This window comes from Linepithema humile, chromosome 6 (genome assembly GCF_040581485.1).
Source record: "Linepithema humile isolate Giens D197 chromosome 6, Lhum_UNIL_v1.0, whole genome shotgun sequence".
NCBI lineage: Eukaryota > Metazoa > Arthropoda > Insecta > Hymenoptera > Formicidae > Linepithema > Linepithema humile.
Window position 1 is genome coordinate 25077015 of NC_090133.1, and position 26640 is coordinate 25103654.

The 26640-nt window shown below is 37.7% G+C and overlaps 1 protein-coding gene across 15 annotated transcripts in view; it reads right to left on the reverse strand.

The window, feature by feature from the left end:
- CASK (peripheral plasma membrane protein CASK) overlaps nucleotides 1–26640 on the reverse strand; it is a 168399-nt gene that overhangs the window by 93934 nt on the left and 47825 nt on the right. Inside the window, exon 1 of one of the 15 annotated variants that reach the window (XM_067357855.1) lies at nucleotides 5931–7292. The exons of the other annotated variants lie outside the window; for them this stretch is intronic. Coding sequence (XP_067213956.1) covers nucleotides 5931–6743 — 813 coding nt within the window. The 5' untranslated portion in view covers nucleotides 6744–7292. Of the gene's footprint in view, nucleotides 1–5930; nucleotides 7293–26640 lie in introns of those variants that run through there. 15 annotated transcript variants of the gene reach the window in all.

A 26640-nucleotide genomic window follows, 5' to 3' on the forward strand; every position in this document is an offset into this window, starting at 1 on the left:
ATTGAATTTTCAGTGAAAGGTACACGTGAGAAATACCCAAAGGTGTGCTATCTCTTTGAGTGATTGTATTTCATCAAGCGCGTATATAGCACGCATATTATACAGGTATTACACGTATTATTAACACAACTTCGAAATTATATATATATTTCTTAAGAAAAAGTTTCACCTTTTACGCGTCAAAATTCATATTTTCAAAATTTACTTGTTTGCAGACAAATAGAAAGCTGGAAAGTCGTCCCAGAGGTACGTACGTACGCAAACATACAAATGAATGTAAGATAAACATGCTGCGTACACTGCAAATGCTTTGCACAAGTTTGCAGTAAAACTTTTATATTGAACAACTCAGAAAATATATATTTCAAACAATTATGTTTAACTTTTTAGCACGTTAGAAACGTGAAAATTCTAAATGTATTATTTGTGTCGTCGCTTTCGTATAAATCCGTAAGGCAAAAGACTATACATGAAAATTGGTTATACATCGGTAATCGCAAAGAAAAGATGGATTTATGACATACATCAAATAAGATTTCCCGTACTCGGAGCTACTTCTCTCTCCGAAGTCAACGCGTTCCGAGTTCTCGAAGCAAGCGTTCAGAATTTTGACGCGTGAAAAGTTTCCAGCGTAGAATTGAATATACGGACAGCTCACGTCTTCTTATCGTGCGCGAACGCGACCGGAAAAGTTCCGAAAACAGAGGAGAACATTATCGGAGCATCGGCGAGTAATGTCTGAAAGTTGATACGTTCAACCAAGCGCGAAGATTCTATAATTTGCAGGTGAACTCGCAGAAATTTTCGTTTCACGTTTTACCAAAACCGTCATCTTGCGCTTACGAATCCGGCAAACTTTCATGGATGGAATACGCGATGCATATTTAAATTAATTCTGGATATACTCGGAGCGTAATACGAGGACGTTCCAGTACACAATACATCCAAAGATTTCCTTATGATACCGTCAAAGTGTATTCGGAAGCAGTAACGGACGCTTATATAGATGAAAGTCGGTCATCGATCAAAGGTGCAACGGAAAAAAGGCAGTCAAAGGACCGCAACACACAAACTATATCGAGTATCCATTATGGGCTTTTTATAAAAATGCTACTTTTTCATCAATTATGTTAGCATTTTTTATACAAATAAAAATGTTTTATCATCCGCCTTATTCCTTTTGCCTACGATTTTTCCTAAATTTAGAGATAACGCTTTTTTTTACGTAGAATAATAATATAGAGTACGTCAAAAGTATTACTTGGTAAGAACAAAATTGATGCTAAATACAACAATTTGCGGCAGCTAGTAACAATATCTCTTTAATTTTCACATTACCTTTATTTAATTAATAACAAATTTTGAATGCGGACGTGAATACATCATTATCCATTATGATTGGCACATATGCTCTGAATAAACTTATTAATGTCACATCTATTTTCCTCTATAATCACCATTACAGGCATATTATATCTTCATCTATACTATTTAGAATATAAAATATCATGTATTTTAATATTTCTTTCATAATAATAATAATATATAATGCAATATTAAAATCTTGATATCATTACATTTTAAGTACACTTTCAATTAATTTTTTTGTTTTTTCGCATAAAAACTGGCGCGCGGTATATTTTTAATGAATATAAAATAATAAATATAAAAGATATTAATTTGCAAAAAAGCACGTTACATATATTTCAATAGTGAATTTTTTTTTTAAAGTTATACATACTAAAAGTGTGAAACGGTCAGTATAAAGGGAACATGCTACGAGCAAGATAAATGAAATGGTATGTTGCGAGGTGTAACGTGCTCGTAAATCAAGCAACAGTCCTCTGATGGATCGCCTTTAGCAACCTTTACATTCTTTTTTATTATTTATATCTCTTTCCTTCTTCCATCACCGAAATCTGGTTTGCATGGTTTGCCATAATCCAATCTCTTGCGCAACAATGATTCATGCCTTAAAATATGACTTGCCCTTTGAAGTAAAGTGCGTGTAATATTTCGAAATTTATATATGTGCAATCTATCATCTTAAGATGAAACAACGATAATTATGGCACGGATAAAGACTTGTTCCACCTAATGTAATGTTGTAAAGCTCATAGTGCTAAAAACACGAACTAATTGCTGCATAAACAGAGCTTTGTTTTGAAATAATAATACGCGCAAATAAATCAAAATTAAAAACGTTGTTAAAATATAAAGCCCGTCTCGTATTTGAGCCGAGACAGAGGTGTCGCTACACTAAAAATTAAAAACTGTTTTATGCAACGCGCACTGTTTCTTTAACGCCTCTGCTTGCCGCAACGGCGTACGCTACATATATACATATATATATATATATATATATAGACACGAAATAATGGGCTGCGGCAAATAGTGCAATGGCCGTATCAGTGAATTTCAAACGTGAACGCGAAACGTGAACGTTATCGCGTTTTGTGTACATGTTTTCTGCCACGGGGGATTGCATTTGAAGTGATCACGGGTTTAAATCGCGGTCGGAGATGTTATCCATCAATACAGCAATCGCGCCTCGTAATAATTCCGCGCATCGCAAAACACGAATTCCCTGACCGACACGCTCCATAACGTAAAGGGCAGAGTAACGAAAGAAACGCAAAGGAATGATAATAACTGTCGTGCCAGACGTTGAAAAAACGTAATGTCGACGTCTGAGATCGGCGCTTTTTGGTATGAAAGGCACGTAAACCACGCGACACTGTAAAAGTCCCAGACAGGACGACGACGGTTGCCAGTATCTCCGTCGTGCGACCCGCCTCAGTAGAGTAGAAGTGGCATAAAGAAAAACGGTGAGACGCGTTGCAGGGCGTGCTTGATGGTCGGAGAAAGGCTTGATAAATTGGGTTTCTCGCGATTACGGTGCCGTTAGGCGACGTAGCGTCGCTCGTACAATCCGCGAGACTAAAGGGTCCCCCGATTCCTGTCTTTCTCCACCTCGGAGCTCGAGAAATATTTAAGCCATTCTATGTCCTGGGAATTCTTGACGTATCTCATTTGGTTAAAGCATAGTGGTAGAGAATTTGTCATACGTTACATCACAATTTGTGTATATAAAGATAAATCGTAACGTAGGCAAAGCGTACATGCTTAATGGAATGGTTGATATCAGGGATCCAGCATTAATCAGGTTGTACAACAGAATCGCGAATTAGAATATCTGCAGTAATAACGATATTTTAATTCAAATATGAATATTGTTTTTGTAGAAGATAGTACAACAGGAAGCTGAAATGGAGTTAACGCTTAATCCCTTAATTCAAATCGCCAGTAATGAAAAATTATTTCTGAATTAAATACATTGACACCGCACAAACGTGTGAAAGCCACAACTGAGAGAAATTACAAAACATCAGATGCATTATTCCATAGATTAATTAGGTATTTTACAATAATGATATATATGTAACAATAGAATAAATAATACAGTAATTTATCATTATTATGGTTATTAAAATATGTAGAAAGTGACTGCACAGAATTTGTATTTATTCCCACATAATGAAAGTTCTTCATTAACTTGACATCAGTCTTTCTTCCACAAAATTACCAGAGCATTGGTTTGCGAAAAAAAAAAATAAATTTTCAGAGTCATTCAAAATTTAAGACACCAGCATTTCGACACCTTTGACAAAAAGTTTGTTCTCGACAAAAGGATACATTTACGATGCTTGGACACCTGCTTTAAAATGATCTTGCGTATATACCACGTACAATACCGTTGCAGCGTAATGCTTCTAACCCACATTGGGAACTTTATATACACAAATGGTGATATGATATTCCACTGGGATCGTCTGAAGGCATTTACAGGTAACAACATTAACGGAAATGCCCGAATACGTATGCTTGGGCACAGACCAATGTCTATTGAAGGAAGCTTACACATCACGTTCTGGACCGTTCCAATGCTGCAATGGCACGGAACGTAGTCCAGGATCTATATCCTTCGACTGGTCTAACTAACCGTGTTGCGGTCGTACTCGCAGCTGCGATCTACAGATGCGACTGCCACAACTACGTAGTAATCTCATTTACAAATTCGTCAAAGGAATAGCTCGGAGATATGGAGCTACATCGCCCGGCTATTATCTATCTCTCTCCCTCTTGTACGCACAACATACAATACAATCGGCCCTGTATTACTATGGGTGGATAATGAGCTTCCGTTCATTCATTAAGTTCAAATGCTATCACATTCCAAATCCCGATGAAAAGCTCCGAAGTACAATAGAAACATAAATGTTACGTCGTGAGTTTTCCTATCTGCGACTGCACTTCAATCTATTATAATGCAACAATCATGGTTTCATATGGTATTCAAAAATTGCAAGGAATTTGCCAGCTTTCATGCTATTCGTTCATACAAAGCTCAAACGAGCGGAAGTTAAACACGTTTGAGCTCTATTCATTCTACACTGTGGTATCGCAGAACAATGAAATTAACGTTTCTACGTCTCTTATGCAAAACTCTTCAAATTAGCTTGTAAATGTTAAGCGGTACGCCGAAGAATTTAATTTTAAAGAAATCAAGGAACTCTTTTATTTCGCATGATTTTCGAAAATATTCAGTCAACGGCACATGTCGCGCGTAGCGTATATTGGCGACATTAATTCCTCAGTATTGAGCGAACTGGTTTTCCCAACAAGTGCAGTAGTACGTTTTCCATTATTTTTGCGTACACGTGCGTTGCATTCTGAGCGCAATCTCTCGACCTAGATGCAACTAACAGATCATACTTTGTACGATCCAATGGCGTGGACCAAACGCGGGCGATTTGCTTTTCTTGCGAAATAAACGCCTGCTGTCGCACGCAGGTATACCTTTACGTAAAATTTCAGCCCCGGAAGGGCCGGCGCGATAATGCGGGAGCAAATTTCCGGTTGTCATGTATAACGGAATTAGATTCACGCGCGATAGTCACCTCCTCCCCGGTATATTACGACGCCAGGATAAAACGAGGGATAAAATAGAAGTCGATCCTTTCGCGTTATCATTCGTATGCACACAAAAATTCAATTGTCGGCCGAACTTTCTGTTAGTGAAAATTCGCGAATACTTGAGAGAAAATATATTGATTCAATGTGCGGTAAACTAAAAGAAAAACTTTTCCAATAAAATATTATATATGCAAAAATAAATTGTTTAATTTCAGGAAATTATAATGGTTTAGAATTGATTTAAAGAAATTGAGCATTCGCTTGCCGGAATATTAATTATATCCTTGTATTAGGCTTTAGCATGGAAGGATTCATGTTCACTAAAACGCTTTGTAAAGTTAGGTTGACAGTGAACACTAAGTGGATTTGTCTCAAATTTTGCAACAAAACGATTTCAGCAAATACGTTACGATTAAATCCAATTTCAATAGATAAATGTATAAAAATTTTATACAAAGTAGATTAATTTATTTTCATCAAATATAGTCTTCAAATCTGTCCATTCGTCTATAAAGTTAGATCCTAGCTCAAAATGTAACGTTAATTATTATTCTCTAAATAATTTTCTAAATTTTCTCAATTTGATTTTAAAATAATGTGAAATTAAAGTTAGCAATTTTTTAACACAAATGAATTTGGTTAAATGGTTTTTTCGTTTGATTATCAAGAAGTAATCAAAAGATTACGATTAGCGAATGATGACTGTGCTTATTTATCTTTTCTGATAAATGTTACTTGCTTTTCAGACATTACTATTAATTTTATCGATGGCGTCGTTTTTGTTCATTATGAGCCGCACGTGGATCCTGAGGATTATAACATCTACGTCTAACGTTTAAATATGCGGAATAAATTGCGCAACCTCCGAGCGAGAAGCGACGAACAATAGTATCTCACTCATCTCACTCGGACAAAAGCTGTCGACGTGTTGCAGATGCGCGAGTGCGCTTTACCTGCGAATGCGAATGATACTCAGTGCCGGCGCCGTTTGGAAATCTGAATCGGAAAGGGCTGTGCACGGGGCAATTCATGCGAAACGGGCTCTCTGCCGGCAATCTGGGCGGCGGATGAGTGTGCGGGCCAAAAATCACGCAGTCCATCGGCATGGGTCGTCCGGGCGCGTGGTCGAGAGATCTGCAGGAATAGTTCATAGGTCGCACGGCCGGATGCTCGATCGGCGGTCTGCCGGAGTGCTGCGCTTCGTGCTGCTGTCGATGCTCCAGCAGCCGCGATATGTGCTCGACCGATCGACAGCCGTGCTCGTGAGGCCTTCCGAAGTGGTGATCGTGCACGTAACTGGCGTGATCCTTGAGCCGACAAGGGTGCTCTATGGCGCGCATCATACGGCGATCCATTCCGCTGCTCATGGTGCCCGGCGACATCGAAGACGAACCGGCGGGATGATCCACGACTGATCGCGGCTGTTCCGTACGTATCTGCTCCATTGACCTGCTCATTCCTTCCAGCGGTCTCATGGACTGATGATGCTCGACACGCATTGGATCAGGCGGCGGCTGGCGTATGATGGAGTCGATCGATCTCATCGACTCCATCGATCTCATTGCCTCGGTCGAGCGCATGCCGTGCTCGATCGGACGCATCGGCGAGGGATCGGTTGATCTGCACGGCCTCTCCCAGCATCGCGGTACCGTGGCCGCGCCGCTACCTCCGCCGAGGATTCCGCCGCCGCCGCCACCGCCGCCGCCGCCGCCGCCGCCGCCGCCGTGACCTTGAGGCACCCAACCGCCCGCGTACGGATGATCCATTGCGAGCCGCTGTTAGCGCGCTCGTTCTTGTAGCCGCATGGCCCTGTCCGGTGCCATGATTTTCTTTTAACCGACGCGACGGACTGACGCGTCGCTGCGTCGTCGCGCACTATCACTCGCGAGGGTCGACGCGCGCTGTCGCTGGCGCGTCACGACACGTCACGTCGCGGGGCGCGCTCCAGATCGGCGGGATGAGAACGGACACAAGACAAACGGATCGCGGTTCGCGTGACGTACAGGCGCGGAAAAAAGGACACAGAGAGAATAACGCGTAAAAACACGCCGGAGACAACAATCAGATCGGACGGGAGAAACGCGAGCGAAGAACGAGGCCGAGAGACGACGGATGCGAACAAAACGCGGAAGCGAGCGTGAACGGAGATCAAAAAGCGTGAAACGAAAGTGAAACGTCGGGACTATCCAACGGTTTTCTCGCGAACGAGAAAAAAGTTCGAGCGACGGAGAAAGCCGTGAGCGAGTGCGGCAGCGACGGATAACCGACGCATCGCGATGCCGCGCTCCCCAACACTGAGCCTCGCAGCCTCGACTGCCGCGCAGTCCCTCCACGCAAACCAACCGACCGACCCACTATCCTCGACGGCCACCCACCCGCCACCTAGTCATCCCTCCTACACGTATACCCTACCATACCCCGGCGTGTCTCATCCGCCAGCATCACCAGCCCCTCAGCAGCAACGCGGTTCTCCTTCATCCCTCTGGACCGCAATGTTCGCCCACCGCCTCCGGTTCGACTCTTATCCTCCTCCCGCCTGTTCCCGCCGACCTTCTTCCTCGAACTCAGCCGCAATTCCCCTTTTCTTCCTTTTTCCACGAGGTGCCGCTCCTTCTCGTAATCCCCCATTCTTGTTCCTTTGCCTCTTGCTGACGTTCCTCGCCAACAACCACCAAATTCGCCGATTATCATCTCTTACTCTATTCACGCCCGAGACTCACCTTCGCGATGCGTCTGCTCACTGTTTCTTTCGGACATCAGTCTTCCTGATCCCTTCCGTCTTATCTCGATAGCAATTTCCTCGTCATTCGGTGAGTGGCAAGTTGAAATTGATCACGAGGGTTATCGAAAGCTCGAGGCGTCGGTCCAGAACAGGAGAGAGCGATGTGCATGATTGGATACCGAATACCGGGGACTAGGATGCGTCCCATATGTCGAAGGCGCGTGAATGAAAAACGAGCGATCGATTCCTCCACATAGGTGGCTCCTCTCCTCTGACGCTACGTCTCATTCCCGTACATAGCAACCCCCAATTCCCGTGTCGCTCGAGCTTTAGACGAATGCTCGTACAGTGCTACTAATTATGCAAGCTTTGCCCGTTACAGTGCAATTTGTTCTCTCCTTTACCTTCTACTTCAGTTACTTACACAAGTCACTGTTGACTGATGTAAATACAAAATAAATTTATTTCAGCGATTAGTGAACGTTTAAAAATATCGTAGTTTGAAAATTATTCTTGGCGATAATCGCATTGAGTAACGGAGGACGAATAATTTACAGATTCTAAAGGGAGAAGCAATGTCTTAATATAAAATTTAATTTAAATTCAGGACTCGCGTGATCCCGATATGAATAATATATATATATATAGGGATGCTCCTGATTGAGTGATATTTCCTGAAACGAATGTACACTGTGCTAATAAATATTTTACAAATATACAGAAGAAACGAATATCTTTCCTGAATACAAAATACAGAGAAAATAAAAGATAACTTTTTTTTATATTATTTTTTAATAACAAATTCATTGAGTCAATATTTGAAACAAATATCGAAAAAGATTCTTATATTATTATTATTGTTATCATATCACAGTTATCGCACAATATTTGTGTTGCTAAGTTTGAAATAAAAATTTTGTTGCAGAAAAGCTTTAAATTTAATCGAAGAATTTTGTCAAAAATAAAAAAAATATATAATACAGTAGAACAGTGGAATGTTCTATGATGACCATTTCGGAATTTCGAAAGAGAAAAAAGAAAATATTGGAAAACTTGTTCAGTTGCAGAATGACATTGGGTGTTTTCGTACAAATTGATATCGGATGATATAAATATTAGTCAAATCAAACAATCTTTCTCACAATGCAATTAATACGCAGCAGAACTTTCAATCTGCATACTCGACACAAATCAGCACGGCTCTTGTTAAATTTCTACGATGATTGAATAGCTACGTTTTGTAAAAACGTTCAATTTATATTGATATAACTTAACTGTGTAGAATCAAAAGGCTCCTATTCGCGTGTACGATATTTCGATTATTGAATTACACACCGCTTGTATGCCCGTGATGGACTCAAAAATTGACGTAATATCTGATTTCCTCATACGGATGTAATTCTCGATGTAAGTACAAAATAGTCATCGAATTTCTTTGATTATCCAAATTTATCTTATTCAAGAGTAATAATCCTTGCTATTGATTACCGTATTTTCTACGCTATTCAAGTTAAGTAACATAATGAAAGTACGTGAATCGCCTCTTTTTAAACCGAGATGATGCAAGTTAAGTTTCTAGTTGCAAACTAAACAGGCATTTGCCATTACATCCTACGTCCTGAATAATTCATTGCTTAACGCCAGCGGTGTAACCCTTAAATGCATTCTGTTACTATTCGGTAACGATGCTAATTTCCCATGCACACGGCACCCTCACGATAATCTGAAAGCAGTTTTGGCATATCCGCCTAAAGGTCTCTGTACTGTTTGAACAGTGCGTAGCTTGAAGGATAATGTCTACAATCGTTTCAAAGTTTGATGAAAATTTATAAACGAACCTGATAATGATTTCTGCATGGTCACGTTTACATTCTCCCAGCGAAAACATGACATGCTAACCTACATTCCAAGGCTGACCTACATAATTCGATATAAAAAAACGTCGCGCCGCAAAGTCTTCCGCATCCCAATATCGTCTGTATCGATCAAACGATACATGTCTTACAGAATTGCAATTAACGGATTATTACAATTAGTATTACTTCCCCTCGTAGCGAAGCTGCATAACAAAATAAAATAAGATTTCTGATTTTTACATAAAACACAAATTGAAATGTCTGTTCGAGTAAAATGTTTTGGCAATGACAGATTTTGCATGAAAATCTTCGCAACCTTCTATCAACTGCAATGTGCAAAATAAATTATTGAAAATATTCAATGATCCATATTGGCATGCGGTATATTGAACAGAATTTGCAGAATTTACTGACGGCATATGGCATCAATATTTACGGCATTACAACGAATCGCATTAAACTTATATAAATCCATAAAGCGGATTTACAGATAGTCATCGATACTGCATTAATCTCTAAGAGAATCAATGAATTTTATCATATATTATTCAATAGATCAGATTAGCCATCGACATTTTAGCGATACTAATTATGATAAATATTTTGCACGAGATTAGCATTTTATAAACTAACTAATTTCGTAAATTTAGCTCAGAATTAATTTGACAATTCTGATGGTTTGCCATATTTTTCGAAAGATTCTGTTACTAATTGCATTCAAGTATGTATGGGTCACTTACATAAAACGTCCTTGTCCTATTTGCGAGATCTCCGTGCAATTTGCGGGATGGAGATGCTTGCCAAAGTTTAGCTTTGTCACTCATAAAATTTATAGTCCCTCAGAAAGTTGAAATAAAAAATATTTTATATTAAAATAATTACTTTAAATGAGTTAATTTAATTGTGAGTTAGCACGGATGTAATGAGCGAAGAACGAGGACGTGGGTTAACGAATTAGAAATGTCATTAATATTCCTCACGATCACGCGATTAATTCAGTCCATTACTTTGGGCGTCGTAGAACTTACGTAACTTCTGTATTAATATTCGAATTAAAATAGGAGCATATATTTTTTTATTTCAATTTTCGCAAGGTAATTTTTTTATTTTTCTAGAAATGTTTAATGCAAATAAAGCAGGTTAATAATTTTATCGATAAACAAATCCAATTTCCTAAGAGATAAAACTAATGTATATTAACGCGTGCTATTCATATATGCGTAATATTCATCAGAAAATATTCATGTTCATGCAGATATCAGGCAATATCTGAATGTATATCGCACATCCTACTCAATAATTTTCAATCCTCTTATCTAGAATTAGCTCTAAGACTTCGCACGATAAAGTTCGCAGTCATTTCTGTCGTATAGAAATGCATTGAAAATGCAATTCCTGCTTTTTTAATGCAATGTTAAAAAATATATTTATATAAAACTACACAAAAGTAATATTATTACATAAGTTCCTTTCTTTTTTCGCTAAAATGCATGAATATTAAAATGACAATATCCATCACTTCACAAATAATGTCTGACCACAGACGTGGTTTTACTACTGCGTTTAGGTTGCGATCTGATTTAGCACACTCTATTCACTATGTATTGCAGCAAAATTCTTTTAAAAATGCATAATTACCTAAAATTTAAGACATTGTATAAAGCGCTACGAGGTCGCGGAAACATCAGAAGAGAACCAGCAAAAGCATGAATACATGTAATTAAGAAATTCGCAAGTTCAAGTTAACTTATACATTAGCTGTTAATATTCTGAAAGAGAGACTAAAGTGCACCAGCTTAATTTTGAAAGACCACAGTCCGCTTTATCAGAGTCAAAGTTGTACGCGGCACTCGCAAGTTATATTAAGTAGTTTCTGATAACGTTAACATTTTCGTCAGGTCGTGATAGATAGGCTTTTAAAAAACTTTCAACCAAATACCATCTCGTTAAAGATTTAAGATCTTTTACTTCATAAGAGAGTAATATTACCCTCTCCGTTATTTACATAACATATTCCCTATTATTTTACATACTCTTGTTCAACAATGCGCGCTTTCTCCTCTTTATTATATCCCCGTACGTAAAATATTAATATAGTATATTGTATGCTCGGTAGACGCATACATCAGAATTTTCATGCACGAATACCTGACATCGAAATCATTTCTGTCACAAATACCATCCATCGATCTTTATAATACGCGTCTGACGTTTCTCAGCTTGTATTTTCCGGCAAATAATCTTTCTATCAAAGTAATGCAACATAAATTAGGTTAGTGGATGCACATATGTACATTCGGAGCTATCCTAGCGCGATCCAAAATATTCGAAAGCCTGCCTTTCACGAAAGACGAGGTACGGTGGCACGCATTCCTTAAAATTTTCCACAGTTGGTACTTATTTCAAACTTTTCACCGTATCGTAAACTTCAATGCGAGAACACGACCAACTCTTTAATACGCCTTTAATTAATAACTTTAAGAACTTCCTGCGTTTTAAAATACCTTAACTCGATCTTTGCGAGTTATCTTCATTTATTATAGCCATCGTCGTATCGTATCTTTTCACGTGTCGCAGTCATAAAAAGTTAATTAGATAGCAAATAGGGCAAACTTCATTTTTAGACATTAAATAATTATCGGTTTTCCTCATTACGAAGATTAGTATACATAATGTGAAAAGGTAGGATTTCTTAGCCGGAAAAGAAATTGGTTATTTGTAAAATCCAAATAATTAAAGAACTTAAAGAAGATAAAATATGCAGGGCTAATTAATTACTATTTCGCGAAACTTTCAGTGCTAGTGCGCAGTATTTATTAGCGGTTGTTTTTTGTTTCTCTCACATTTAACTTTCTGTGATTAACGTTTGCAAAGAACTGATTTAACTATTTCGTGTATTCTATAACTTTTTACTAACAACCATTTTGAGAAAAAAGCTATTAATAGAATAAAAAGCTTGTGATATCATCGACAAAATTAATGACTTGGAAAATTTCAGCAATTTTAAATTAGCAATTTTATGAATAATTCTCCTGTTTCACGTCGCATCACTTATCTGCGATGCACAATAAAATGTACACGCAATCAAATACGCATTAAATATCTAACAAAGCAAACGATTTTCGATTTAGTTCTGTAGTTTGTGCGGTAGCGCATCGTATCCACACCGATGAAAATAATAGTCTTTATTCGGACTAAGGAGGCCATTAGCCACTGGTGGCGTAACCCGAATTGCCGACTCATTTATGTAGGTTTATATGGTGGCTGACCAAAGATTCATTTAAAGCTGCATTAAATAATAATCCTCCGTAATAATACACTGTAATAAAATTAAAAATAATACAGGTACTTTAAAAAAATTTTCTTCGTGTATTGTGTAAACTACTTGTTCCACAAGTATTTTCTTTTCTTTTTGTATCAAGGGATTTAGGCGGATTAATATCCTTAAAAAACCAAAATATTAACGAGTGTCCTTTAAATAAGGATTAATGCATTAATTAAATATTATCTCATTTAATTATCACTCGCTATTAACGTACTATAATAAAGTTTAGAAACGTGACGTAAAAAACAGTTGTAACTATTATTATCATCCATTTGAGAAAACAGAGATTTTAACAAAAAAAGTTGGAATAAAAGTTCGACTAACATCAATACGTAAATATGACCTCTTTTGTCCAATTTTCGAATATTTTGCTTCTACGAAGTATTTATTTTTCCAGTCTTAGCAATCAGTTGTTTCAAGTTCTTTTAGGCACGTGTGTTCATGTGTGTATGTGTGTGGAAGATTATATTTAAAGAAACTTCAGAAAAATGTTCAAAAAGTTATGTTTAGTTTATGTAGCATTATGAAAAACAGTGACGCAAATGAAAATTCGCCCTGAAAATCTATTTGCTCCTTTGCCAAATACAAAGTTTCAAAGACATATCTTTTGTGAAATGCGCTATTTACGTACAAAATAAACGAACAATAAAACTTAAAAATTGCTCTGAAAAGATCTTCGCTTGGTTTGTGTTCCTAAACTTTCCAACGATAGTGCATTTCGATATGCCGGCCATTCCCGGCGGCTTAAAATCAAAGTTTATGCATTTCTATGTCAACGCCGAACGAAGTTATTCAATATTGATAGCTCCGGCATTGATGCAGGAAAATATATGCATATGTTGGTGCGTGATACGGGGCCATGTGTGAGGGTAAATTTCGAGTCGCATCCACCGAAGATTAACGACGCGGCACCGCATCGATCGCGGTCCGTGTCTTCGTCTCGCTTTCAAAGAAGAAGTAATAAGGAAAGATGGATGCGAGCTCACTATTTACGTGTAAACACCGAGACCGGGAGAAAGACGACGGGCGCGACGGAAAGGAACGTATTTCGCTCGAGAACCGGACGGATACTTATTGAAGCAATTACGAGTTTTAATTACGTACGATTATAAGTTTAATCGGACGTCGTTCGTAATTACCGCGAACACGCGCGAACGCATTACCTCTTGCGATATATCATTCTGTCACACTGGACTTCTCCACCGCTTTACGACCTCGTTTATCATATTCACAGCCAAGGTCGCGGAACCACCAAATGAAGACTACAAACGCGAATGTAAATAACTCAAGGGCGACACGATACAATGGTATCATTACGACCGTACATTGCGCACTTGAACGAGTGTATCTCGTAACGGTGAAAAGAGAAAGCAATTAAGCCCGCAAGCAATGTAGTTGGAAAAAATTCTCTCTTAACAAGTTATAATTGTTAAAGATCGGAGAAAAAACTTCCGGCGTATGATGATTTTCCATTGTCTGAAGTGTAGAATAAAAAGAACATCAATCCAACCGGAAGAGTGAATCTTACATCGTAGAACTTTCGACGCAATACTTTTCATACTCTTCTGATTGCTTGAGAAACGCGCAACTTCGCGAGATTACCACGCCGATCTATGGTACGCGCAAAAAATTTATCTATAACCCCCGGCAGTTTTGCAAATTCTCGTATCGTTTCTCATGACTAGGCATCAGTGATGAACAGCGTGTTCTAGAAACCTTGCCAAGCTCAGCCAGGAACTGGCATCGCGATTCCGCGCGTAAGTGATAGAGCGTCTCGCAGCTAACAGCTTGAGAAGTGAATCAAAACGTTTTTATCTCATCCGTTCTTCGTAGTTGCGACGTATTTAGCACAGAAGCTGCTTAATTGGGAAGATGGCAAATTTGGGGACTATTGGTCGCAATGCGACACACGATTTATTTCACGTTGCAAGCAATTCTGCACATTTAAGAAAACTAAAATCACAGCGTAAAATCGAGAGAATAATAAAATGCTTTTACTTCTTTCTTTCCTTGCACCATTATGTCGGCAAAAATATAATTCTATTATTTTATATGACACGCAAATAAATGTATCATCCATTTTTGCTCTTATGACATAAAAGAAATTTGATAAATAGAAGTTCCTAAAAATAAAATTCTAGAATAAAGGATAAAATTACCTTCCATGACACAAAAGTATGTTTCGCGAGATAAACAAAATACTCGCTAGTTCTCTGTAACGCCAGCCGCGTTACATTCGGTCGCGTTAACGTGCGTTTCGGTGATATCGCTCTTTTGCTTTTATTTTTTCTCATGCATAACGCACAGCGTGTTTTGCTATACTCTGCCTTTATGCATTCCGTATCACGCCAGCTTAAAGTGCGCGATTTTTCATTCCTATTTTATCTCCGTCATTTATTTTATCAAGAATTTCCAAACGAATGCAGTTGCAAACGTAGCCAGGGTTCATTTAAATGCAGCGGTGTCGCGGTCGCGATTTACGGCGGGCTTTTTGCGGTACCTCGCACGACGAATATAATTCAAAAGCCAATCAATAACTGATAACCCTAATAAATTGAATCTCATTGTGATTCAATTATCATCTGCTTCCGCTTTTAATCATCGACACTTTGTGCGACGATTACGCGCGCGTCACACACCGCAGCCGCTATACACACATTTGAACACGTATAGAGCTCAAAATTATCACTAAGAGGGAATTAAGAACTATTATGAACGGAGAAAAATACAGAATAATCAATGCACGTCAAAGCTACCACGTATACACATAGATCCCTATGCGATGCATCATAAGCTGCTCCGATTACTTTTGCATAGAATAGAAAATCCGACGTCATTGCCGGGATCACGTTAAAACGCGTTGATGAGCAAACAAATTGTACACCTCAAATATTTAACATAACCGAGGTTTAGTAATATACCGTATTAATCCGTAGAAAGAGAATCCTAGTTAATATTATGTTAAGGATATTAGACATGCTCAGTTTTGTTACGCGCAAATTTTCTCCTGTGTGTAATTAAATCGTTCCCCGATCAATGTATGTAAATCACGTATGTGTCTTGGAAAATTAATAAATAGCGATATTGAACACTGCTTTCAAATCAAAGCATTATTTGATTTTAGCTTCAGCAGTTATATTATTTATACGAAACGGACGAGCTATTAATCGCACTCATAAACATACAGAGATTTTAAATATATTAATGTGAAGGTATATGTCGTGCGCAAATATGCTTAACTTTAATGCTTACAGAATCGATTGACCCAACGCGCCTTTCAACGCTGTCACACTTCTAAAGCACAGCTCATCTCTTATCTAATTACGAGCAAATGTTTCGATAGGAATTATTTCGTGTCACGGGACAGCACGAGATTATTACAGGATTCCAATTACAGTTATTAAAACAAGTGAGCATCATCAACAGCAAATGTCAAACGTTATCGGAAAGCCATCGGTCACGAGGACTTTAATGAATTTTAAATTATAGAGAGTTGGATAGCAACAATAATAAATTTAGCGTAAATAACTTATAGGTCGGTGCTTTTGATATTTCAGCTACGTACACACTATATTTAATACAATAAGAATAATGTAAAATTGTAATAAAATAAATTCATTAAATGGAGCCAAGTAAAAATAAAATCAAGACAAACTCTGCCACGTCAGTCATTTACGTATGTAAATGTTAGCGATCAATTTTATCTTAGTTACTACAAAGTTAATTTAAAGTTAGTTAATGAAATCAGTAAAGTTAAATTTAAAAAAAATGTTTAGTTTTACTTATAATTATAGAAACGTCAATATAGTGTCTACGTAATATTATCTTTATAAATGTTATAAAAATATTTTACCTATTTACGAAGGAAATATCTTGTCAGCATAGAAGATAACTTCACTTACCTGTAACAAAAAGAAAAACAAAATACTTCAGAATAATTTTAATATGCAAGTAAAAAAATATGTAGTCAAATCATATACAATGCGATAAAAACTTAAAATTAAGCAGCGTTTAATATATCGAAGAATGCACCATCCTATTCAATTTTCAGAGAGCTGCGGGACACGTGTCATCCATCTGATAACATTCTACAACTAATTTACATGCGGTACTGACTGGCCTAATTTTCACGTCCGAAGGGTAGGTGCGGTTCGGTGTAACGAGAATTAATGTTGCAACAAACAGGTCATATTTAGGTTGGCAACTAATGGATCAACAGTCAGACCCGCAGCTACCGTTCAACGTCGATAATTGGAGTAGCGAGCAGCATTTGTGTATTCCTTACACTGGAGAACTGAATTATGGCTTTCATAATCTTGTCAAACTATGTACTTGCAATGCTCGATTGCCACTATTAGTTTGACAATTGCATGCGTAGCACGCGTGTGTGAGAACAATACGTTCTTACAAGTCGTATTGTCGCAATAAAACGTTTGTGAATCTTCTATATGCGGAATCTTAACAAAATACATATATATCAAAAATTCAGTTTCATTTTATATCAATAAAACATATACATTTCAGAAGCAAACTGTTATTGGCACACAATTATTGTGTTCTCAATTCTTCTATAACATCATATATAAAAGTTCTAATTTTTAGATAATGATTAAATCGGTTTTAAATCGCTACACATATATCTTTATATAAGAAATCTACTTTTAAGTATATTTCTTGATTACATTTATTGCCCTTCAATTAAGTTTACTAACGAAAAGAAGCTGTTCTGACTTATAAATTATTTGCCACGGTATATGAATCGAACGCAATATAAGCCGTATAGAAAGATCTATGATAGCCATTATACCCCGATTAACGTACAGATCCGTTGAAGCATTATGCCACCATTATAACGCGTGCACCAAATGGTCGTTTTAACTTTAACTACGTGAAAGTTGTAAAGTCGACTTTCCCAAAGTTCGACGCAATGCAATCTGTCAGTCGTGGAAAATAAACGCTTATGTCCCAGTGTAAATGAGATCATAAACTTGGCGGTATCGTAAGTATATCAAACAAGATACTTTTACGCTATCTTCGAAATGTGTGAAATACGTTCGAAGCGAATGGTATACGTTGAACAAGGAGAATTTTTTATGTTTCTTCCAAAAGAGACTTCGGCGCTTTATATAGTACTTAGAATCTTGTAACAGAATACGAAATAATAAGAATCACACTTAGAACTCTGCTTAACTCTTGAACAAATAAACATGGCTAGATATAAAATATAGAACGTACATCGAACATTTAAATGTGTATCAAGTGTTATATATTTATCAATATAATTATATAATTTTTACTATTTCTCTTCGTAAGTATCGAATTCTTACAATAATAACATTAATTTATAATTCAGTTCAATTTTCACTTTATTTGATCATTTTGATATAATTTTTTTTAATGCATTATAAAATAATATTTCCTGAAAAAAAGATACTCTTAAAAAAATATTTTTGCTACATTTTTTAACCTGTAATTCCTGGTAAAAATGGCCATACTTTGGATTTATATCTACAATACTGACTGAATAAAAGGTTTAACTGATATATACGTTTACATTTCGCAGGATTAACTTTTGCTGCTGCATGCGTCAACAAATGTCACGGATTTGTTGACACATTGAGGGGAAGTTAATGTCCATCCATGCATATCTATACTATGACGTATCATATGACAATGTATCATAAAAATTAAATACTCCCTGTCAAGCTATGAAATTTGTCAAAAAGGCGATTCGTTATATTTTATTTATGCAAAAATACTCTATAAAACGCATATACGAAATAATTCATAAATCAGTAAATTTATAAATCAATGTAATGATAAGATTCTGTAATTAAAAATAATATTATATTATACTATATTAGTATATAAAAATTATTATATATCTTTTAGAAAAAGTTAAAAAGTAAAGGAATTTTTTAAATTTTCAGATCAATTAAAAATGTTTAATTTTATTTTACTTTTTTACTTTGCCACAATTACTGTGACAACTAATTAGCTAATTATTTCTGAATCACATGTTTATCTGCTAAAATGTACATCTTGAAATTTAATCCGCCAAAAATCTTAAACTTTTTATATTAATATTTTATTAATTTAATTTAATATGATCGTAGTATAAAATCTCTGCAAAAGACAGACCCACTTTAAAATTGTTCGAAGAAAAAAGAACATAGTCATAAAGCGTTATACAATTTTTGCAAAACAATGCCGTAACATATTCCGCACCACGCGTTGTTATTAGGACTATTCTTTGAAAAACTGCACTTTTGCATATTTTGTACTTAAAATGAAAGAAGTACGTGCCTCACCGTTAGAAGGGGAAAAACGAAAAAAAAAGGAAAAAAATACAATGTAGGAATGTAGGTAAAAAGAACAGACCTATTGTTATGCGTAACGATGATACAGTGCGGAGCCATTTTTCTTCTTCGAACGTTATTTCAAAGCACACTGTGTGAGTCTAACTGGCGCCCTTCTTTCCTCATTTAATTCCATTCTTCGCGATCAGTAATAGTAGAAGTTTGCGCGCGGATTCGAATCATTATCCCGGGCATACGTACTCGTTCCAAACGGAATAGCGAAGTAAGAGAAGCGGAAATCCTGTTCGTTACGTCGGCTTTAAGGCATGCTTGATATTCAAGCAAAGTACCATGTGCCATTTTGATATTCGTTGCGCGAGGCAAGCTCAGTCATGTTATTATAGCGACGGCTCGCATAAACCGCCTATAACGTAGGAACATATTGCACATACGCGGGCAGAACGTTCGTAGAAATTGCGACTGTCTATCCACGAAAGAGTCTTTAAAAAAACTATATATCATAAAAATTTAATACGATTATCTACTCAGCACCCTTATTTTCGGCGCATTAAGCCTGCAAGTTTTCTGCGAGCCACTCCTCTATCTACAAAACCGGAAATTATCGTACTTCCTTCCCCATGCAAGCGCAATCTCTCATTTCAGTCTGAAAATTCTTCAAATTCTATGTCTGAATTTGGTTTCCGCCTTTCCACTGCACCCGACGTGCTCTCGGAAATCGCAGGGGTAAGCTCGACGAATAAGAACGCGTATCCGTTCTCGTTTTACATAGAAAAAAAGTTACCGACGAAGATTTTTGCCATCCATCTCTTCTCATTCGTGCTACGTATTTACAAGATTTATGTATCATACGCGAGTAAACATGCACGTATTACGACAAGAGGTTACACATGCCGCTTCTCTGACAATTTACTTTTTAATACATCTCATTCGTCTAACTATTACCTGTCACGATATTGTTCGATGAAAAATCGAGATACTGAACGAATCGAATTCTATTTCAGCGCGATACGTTAATCCTCGTTAATCGTTAAATTTTGAATTGATCAACGCTTGGAAAGCGTCCTTTAAATGAGAGGTGGAATTCCGGACAATGGATACTTTTCAATTTACTTCAAAAGTGACGCGCGCGTATTGGCTGAAGTCATTAATCCAAACTTAAACCAGTTAAATATTTTATGACATTCCCGATTTTTTCCGCGTTCGATGCACTGAAATTCTATTGAAGAGAAAAAAAGTTGTTAAAATTAGTGTTCGTCATACGTTCTCCGAACTTGATATTATTATTATTACATTATTGCTTTCACCACAACTATTTAATACTTGATGTAGTTCCAAATTTTGTTTTACCTCAATATATGTAAAATAATTCGTTGCAGTTTACATCGTTCGTAACTTATAACAATTGTGTTGCGGACTTGTGTGTACTCATATCGTGCCCCAAATATGTGTACACGCAAACGTGGTAAACTTCAATATGGTCGCTACAGGATTTAATATTGCATGATATAGACCTCACACGACGAAGGCGAACGTGCACGGACATCCACTCCTTTGTTTACGTCTGTAAACCGACTCTGTGATTTACTTTAGTTAAGCGAGTTAACCGTATTTCATAATTTGGTCACCTAATTTACCTCATTACGACAGTTTCACTTTGATATCCGATGATTAATCAAAAGCCTGCCTAAATCCGATTTCATCCGATAATTAGTCAAAGTTCATCCGACTGTTCAACTTACGGTTTGCTTAAGGAAAACTTGCAATTTACTTTCCGACGATTTAATTCTACTCCTTTCGTGCCATTTCGTGCACGGAGTTCTAATAACGAATAGTAGAGCATGATAAATGAAAGAGACGTCGACGGAAATGTTTCAAGTGCGAGCCAGGTACTTTGTATTTTATAACAAAGTATGCAAACGAAAAATGTCGACTCGCTTAAGCACAGGCTTTTCCTCTTTGAGGTGCGCTCAGGCGTGATATACACATATATTCGATGGTACTAGAAAACTCAAGAATACTTGTCCGTGCTGTAAATATCACCATGGTGACAACTATGATAATTTCACGATCAAAACACGCGTTGATAAATATTATTGTGAAAACGCAGCTTTAACAAAAACACACAAGGCTGAAAGCACATTTTAAGCGAAAGCACAATTATTAGAAATTTATGCAAGCTGAATTATGTACATGAACAAAAATTCATCCGTAAATAACTCCGAGCGAATTACCAGCCAGAATTTTATTTGCACCACAAAGCGTATCTTTGCTCGCCTTGCCGCAATACATTTTCCTAGCGTTTATATCTCAAATAAAGTGGATTTATTACTTAGAGCTGTATTACGATACATAAATGAGTCTGCGACTTACACATCGTAATTATGATTAGGACGCACTTTCCTCCGTACTTTAAACTTTAATTAGATATTATGCAAAGATTAGCATTAGTTGGATATACTTTGTATCTATTGCACTTTCAAGCATCGTTATCATAATCTGATTTTTATTCCACTAGCAATATATTCTTTTAATAATAAATTTTATAACTCACTTCGAATTAAATGAGAAACAGTTTTAGCAAGCAAATTGTAATGCTGAAATTTAAAATGTACATACATTACATACATCATGTAACACATAATAGTTCGTCATAAAATTCTAGTCACGTTCTTTTGATGAAAAAAAGAAACAAAGAACTAGCGTAATCCTCGTTGTTTATATTTCTGTTCTTATATAGAATAATCTTGTACAGAATGTTCTTCTGCTTTACCAAGTAAAATATTCGATATAATATTCGGGTAGTAGGTATAACGACGCGGAATATCGTTCAACCGGTTAGTTCCGGCTAGAGTAAAGAGAATTCTTTACTTTCTTAGAGCTATTTTCTGCAGAGGCAGAGCAACGCTAACAATTTACCGCTCTGAACCTTAAATCACGAAAACTCGAGCGTGGGACCGAGATAATGGTGATTAATTAGCTTGTGCCTCTACGAATCCAATATTTAAACCACAGATAGGAGATAATTACCTTGATATTCCGCTAAGAACACATCTTAGTAAGGAATAAAGTAATCTCATAAACTAAGGATAATTTTAAAATCATTTAATGACAAAAATTATACTCGCGTAAATCTAATCGGACTCTTCTGTTTGTCGCGTAAATTTTCACAATTTGTTGTTTCACAATTGTATTCTGTCAGAATTCTGTGATAAATAAATGTTTATCATATTGAGAACGAAATTACAACACTCAAAAATCAACCAAACATGTGCGAAATATTAAAATAATCTACTTTGTTTCACGTGCAGCACGCGATGCAGCAAAAGGATGGAAATATTAAATTTTCACATCATGATGCAAACCATATGAAAAATATTTCGACAGGTGGTGAAAAATAAAAAAAAATTGATGACTGGGCAGTCGTATAAATCGAGTTTGATTAATTTCATCCAAATTTTATCAATTTTACGAGCATTGTGAGAGAAGTAAATCGATACGCTGCGCAGGGAGTTGTCGAAAGTTACATGAAAAAAAGAATATAATATCCAATTAACTTCTCAATTTTGGCCGCGCGACAAAATTATTGTACAACGCACGTAGGTCCGGGAAAATGTTTCAATACTTATATAAACGATTAGACAGGAAGCGGAGTAAGGTGCCGTGCCACGGGCTATCCAGGTTAATTAATCTTCCCCCACGTCGGCCGGTCGTCGACCTCGCGAACGAGCGATAATTACCTTGATATTTTGCCGGCGGTACTCCTTCGTGTGTGCAAGGTAATACTTGTAGACGTGCAACGGCAAGGACCTCTTGGTTTCCTCGCCGATCCATCGATGGGACTGCTCGAGACCAGGCGGTTTCGCAACGCGCGCTCCCGGCGATCGTTGGCCGAGCGATCCACCGGGTGAGCCTAAACGCACAACACTCGCAGATCTGTTCAAGGGATAACCGGCCGATGAGCTGGGCGGCGGGTGCGTGTGATAATGCGGATTCGAGGCCGGCCGCCCGTCGGCGATGTCAACGTCGCGACGACGCGACGGTGCCTCGAACGATCGCTGCCGTCGAAAACGTTCGTACACGCTCTCTCCGTGATACTCTTGGTAACGCTCCTGATGGTACTCTTGATGACGTTCCTGATGACGGAAATCCAGATGACACTCCGGACGATGTTCCGACTCTCGGACGGACGGATATGAGTAGAGCGCCGGACGTCGCAGCACGCACGGCTGCAAACTTAAGACCGGCCTCTGGCAGATTCTGCACGGCGGGCAAAATTGCGGATTCCACGTGTGGTAACAGCATCCCGGCGACCTGGAGCCAAACGGGTCCCGGGTCGCGGGGTGGTTCATGACGAACTTCACATCGCATCAAGCGCGCGACCTTCCACTGCCAGCCGCCGGCACATTGCGCGTGGCACGTAATCGTTCTGCGAGCGGCTACATATCGTCATCGTTATGTTCGTCACGCACAGAGATCAAACGGCGACGCGGCTCGCGGATGCAGCGACATAGCGATGCAGCTTCACGTGTGGTCCGTCATCGCCGGGCGCGCAAACCGCGTTCACGTAATTCACATAGTGGCGATTCGACTCGACCGATGGCGATCGATCGACGTAACACACACGTCACTCCAGAAGTTTCACTTGAAGCTCCCACTTACTAGCGTGAGAAACTAATATTTATTTTCCACCCACGTAACACTAAGGGAAACGAGAAAGAAGATCGATCGATATTGCTCCGGCACCTACCGCGATTATTCAATGCAGACGATTAAATGTTTGAGCCGGTTTTAAAAATGGAAAATAAATTGGGAAAATTAAGTATATTTGCCGAATGATTCATGGGGGTTATTTTGTCACTTGCGCGTTCGTAAATTCGCTTTGCGTTAAGCGTTGTTTACTATTTGGGGTACAAGTAATTAGCGCTTTCTTGTAGTTGTGTATATATATGTGAGATTATAACGAGAATAGAAGTCACAGAATTGGAGCGTGCACGTTAGCGACTCTATCTCCCGCCGGCTTGTCTCACTCTGAATATCATGACTCTTGGCTTAACGCTAACCAGCGCAGCATGAACACCGAATTGCACACTGCCACATGCGAACTTCTAATGTCTTCAATGTGCACAACGGCTTTATGCAAACGGGAAGGTCCTGAGAATCGCGCAGACGGCAATAAAGATCTGTATACGACTGCAGTACCCGTTGAAACGACGTAAAAGACAAAGTGAGACGCTGAGAGTGCGAGGTTCATAAATTATTTCTGCGTGAAATTCAACAGCAGGATACAACGACAATGTTGAGACGGTCACTTGGAATGCATTGAAATTTCGAACTCGTCCGAAACTACGTCTAATTGCCTCGCCCACTTTAAAATTACGCGAAAGAACAGAGCAACGTAATTTATATGTAGCACGAACTTTAAAATTGCGAATAATTTGCGTACTTGTCAATCTGTAAGAACAAATTTAACGCAACCGTATTCATATTACAGGCGAATTTAATGCAGCCGTATATATGTATAATAGCATTATGTCGCACAGTATATTGAGTTATATGAATGGAGTGCATATTGCATAATCAATGCCAAGTAACATTAGCAGTAGAAGAAGATAAGGACCTTTATTCCAATTTCTCTGACTTTTCATGTGTAATTAAATGATAACTCGCATTATATAAAACGATAATAATAAAAAGAAAACTTAAAATGCTCGAAGCTTATTAAAGAAAACTAATAAGAATACGACTATAGGTACGTATAACCATAAACATGAATTATTTATGTGTATATTATAGATTGCAATTTAAAATTTAATTTAATTCATACAATTTTCAATATTAAAGAGAAGAAATTTAATTTAATTTCGATTTATTAATAAAATTGAAAAATTTTATAATTGTAAGGTTCATAAAATAGCGATCTTAGCGTAGAGCGGAGGAGCAAACAATCGAAAAAATTTCAATCAGCTTCAAGAATCTTATGAGAATTGCTAGATTATTGCCCGGACGAATCACTAAACGTCTCCTGAGAAATTTTCTTAGACCTTGCTGATTGCTCATTGGCTCGATTCTAATTTGAAATGTAACATAAAATGAGTTGCGATTACAGAAGAGGAATGAGTAGATTCAAGGAATTTTACTTGGGCAAAATCCAAGACGCCGAAGTGCTCTAGGGAGTGATCAAGGATCAATGCGAACGGTGAAATGCCCGGGGTGGAAAAGAGAGACATGTTCGTGTTGAATACAAAGTAGCGTGGCAAAGTGTGTTATACGCCCTCAACCATGATGTTCAAAACTTGTACCCTATACGATACGACTTACGTGAATAAAATGTCGAACTTACTTATTGTAGTACATCACAGTGTAAATTAAAATAAAACCGGGCGCAACGTAACTTCACAACGGTTTTAGGTGGGCCGTTCTATTTAGAAGAAATAAATCTCATTGGAAGAATCGCAAGTTTTAATCAAATTACTAAAAAATACTCTGCATACATGTACGTATAATTTTCCAACCGTGATAAATTTTAAATAATTATGCAATTTTGCTTTCATTGATTACTCTCGTTGGTTTACTTTAAATAGAAAATTTATCTGTGCTTAACAAAAATTGCTTTCCACATTAAATGAATTCAAATAATTTCGTGTTACTCGAACGAAATGCTATCCCGAGATAGCACAACTAACACTCTGCAAAAAAGAGTAATATGAATATCGCGGCTGAGATACATTTTTCCTTTCGCTTGCATTCCATTCGAAAATTTCCATCGTCGTGCATTTTTGCTATCCTTTTCCTGCACATACTCGCATATATCTATATATTTTCATTTCCTTAAATTCACATTCCCTAACGTTTCTGTTCTCACTACTCGCTTTCTCGCCGTCCCCTTCGCGCCGGCCAACGACTGAATTCTCGAATAGAGCTTCTTAGGGGATTGGCAATGTCTCAAAAGCGTTCGCCTTTTCTTTCCGAGCTTCTCTTTGTACGTATTACCTGGGCGTGTGAACTACTTGGTCCCTCTCGCAAAGTAGGAAGTTAGATCTCACGCTGCGCAGCGTGACGTGCAAGTTATAACGGGTGGTATACTTTATGATAAACAGGAAACACTGTTTATTCCTCGTTTGAGATGAAAATCGGCAAGCCTTACCGCGCAAAATGTATTCTGAAATATGTAGTACACCGCAAAATAGAATTGCGCCATAAATTTCATCTTAGCGGGCGATGAATAAATAATCATTGCAGGGATACAGAATAACAGAAAATAGAGAATTTGTTTGTAATGTATTGTCAATATTAGTAAGCGTAGCTGCATTATGTGCTGACATAATCCGTTGTAGCGCACGATCAGAAATGATTTTAACCCAGATTAAACATACCGACTATAATAATTTTCGTATCGATAAGAAAATATTACCTACGCGCGTATTATTTTCTGGCGAAACA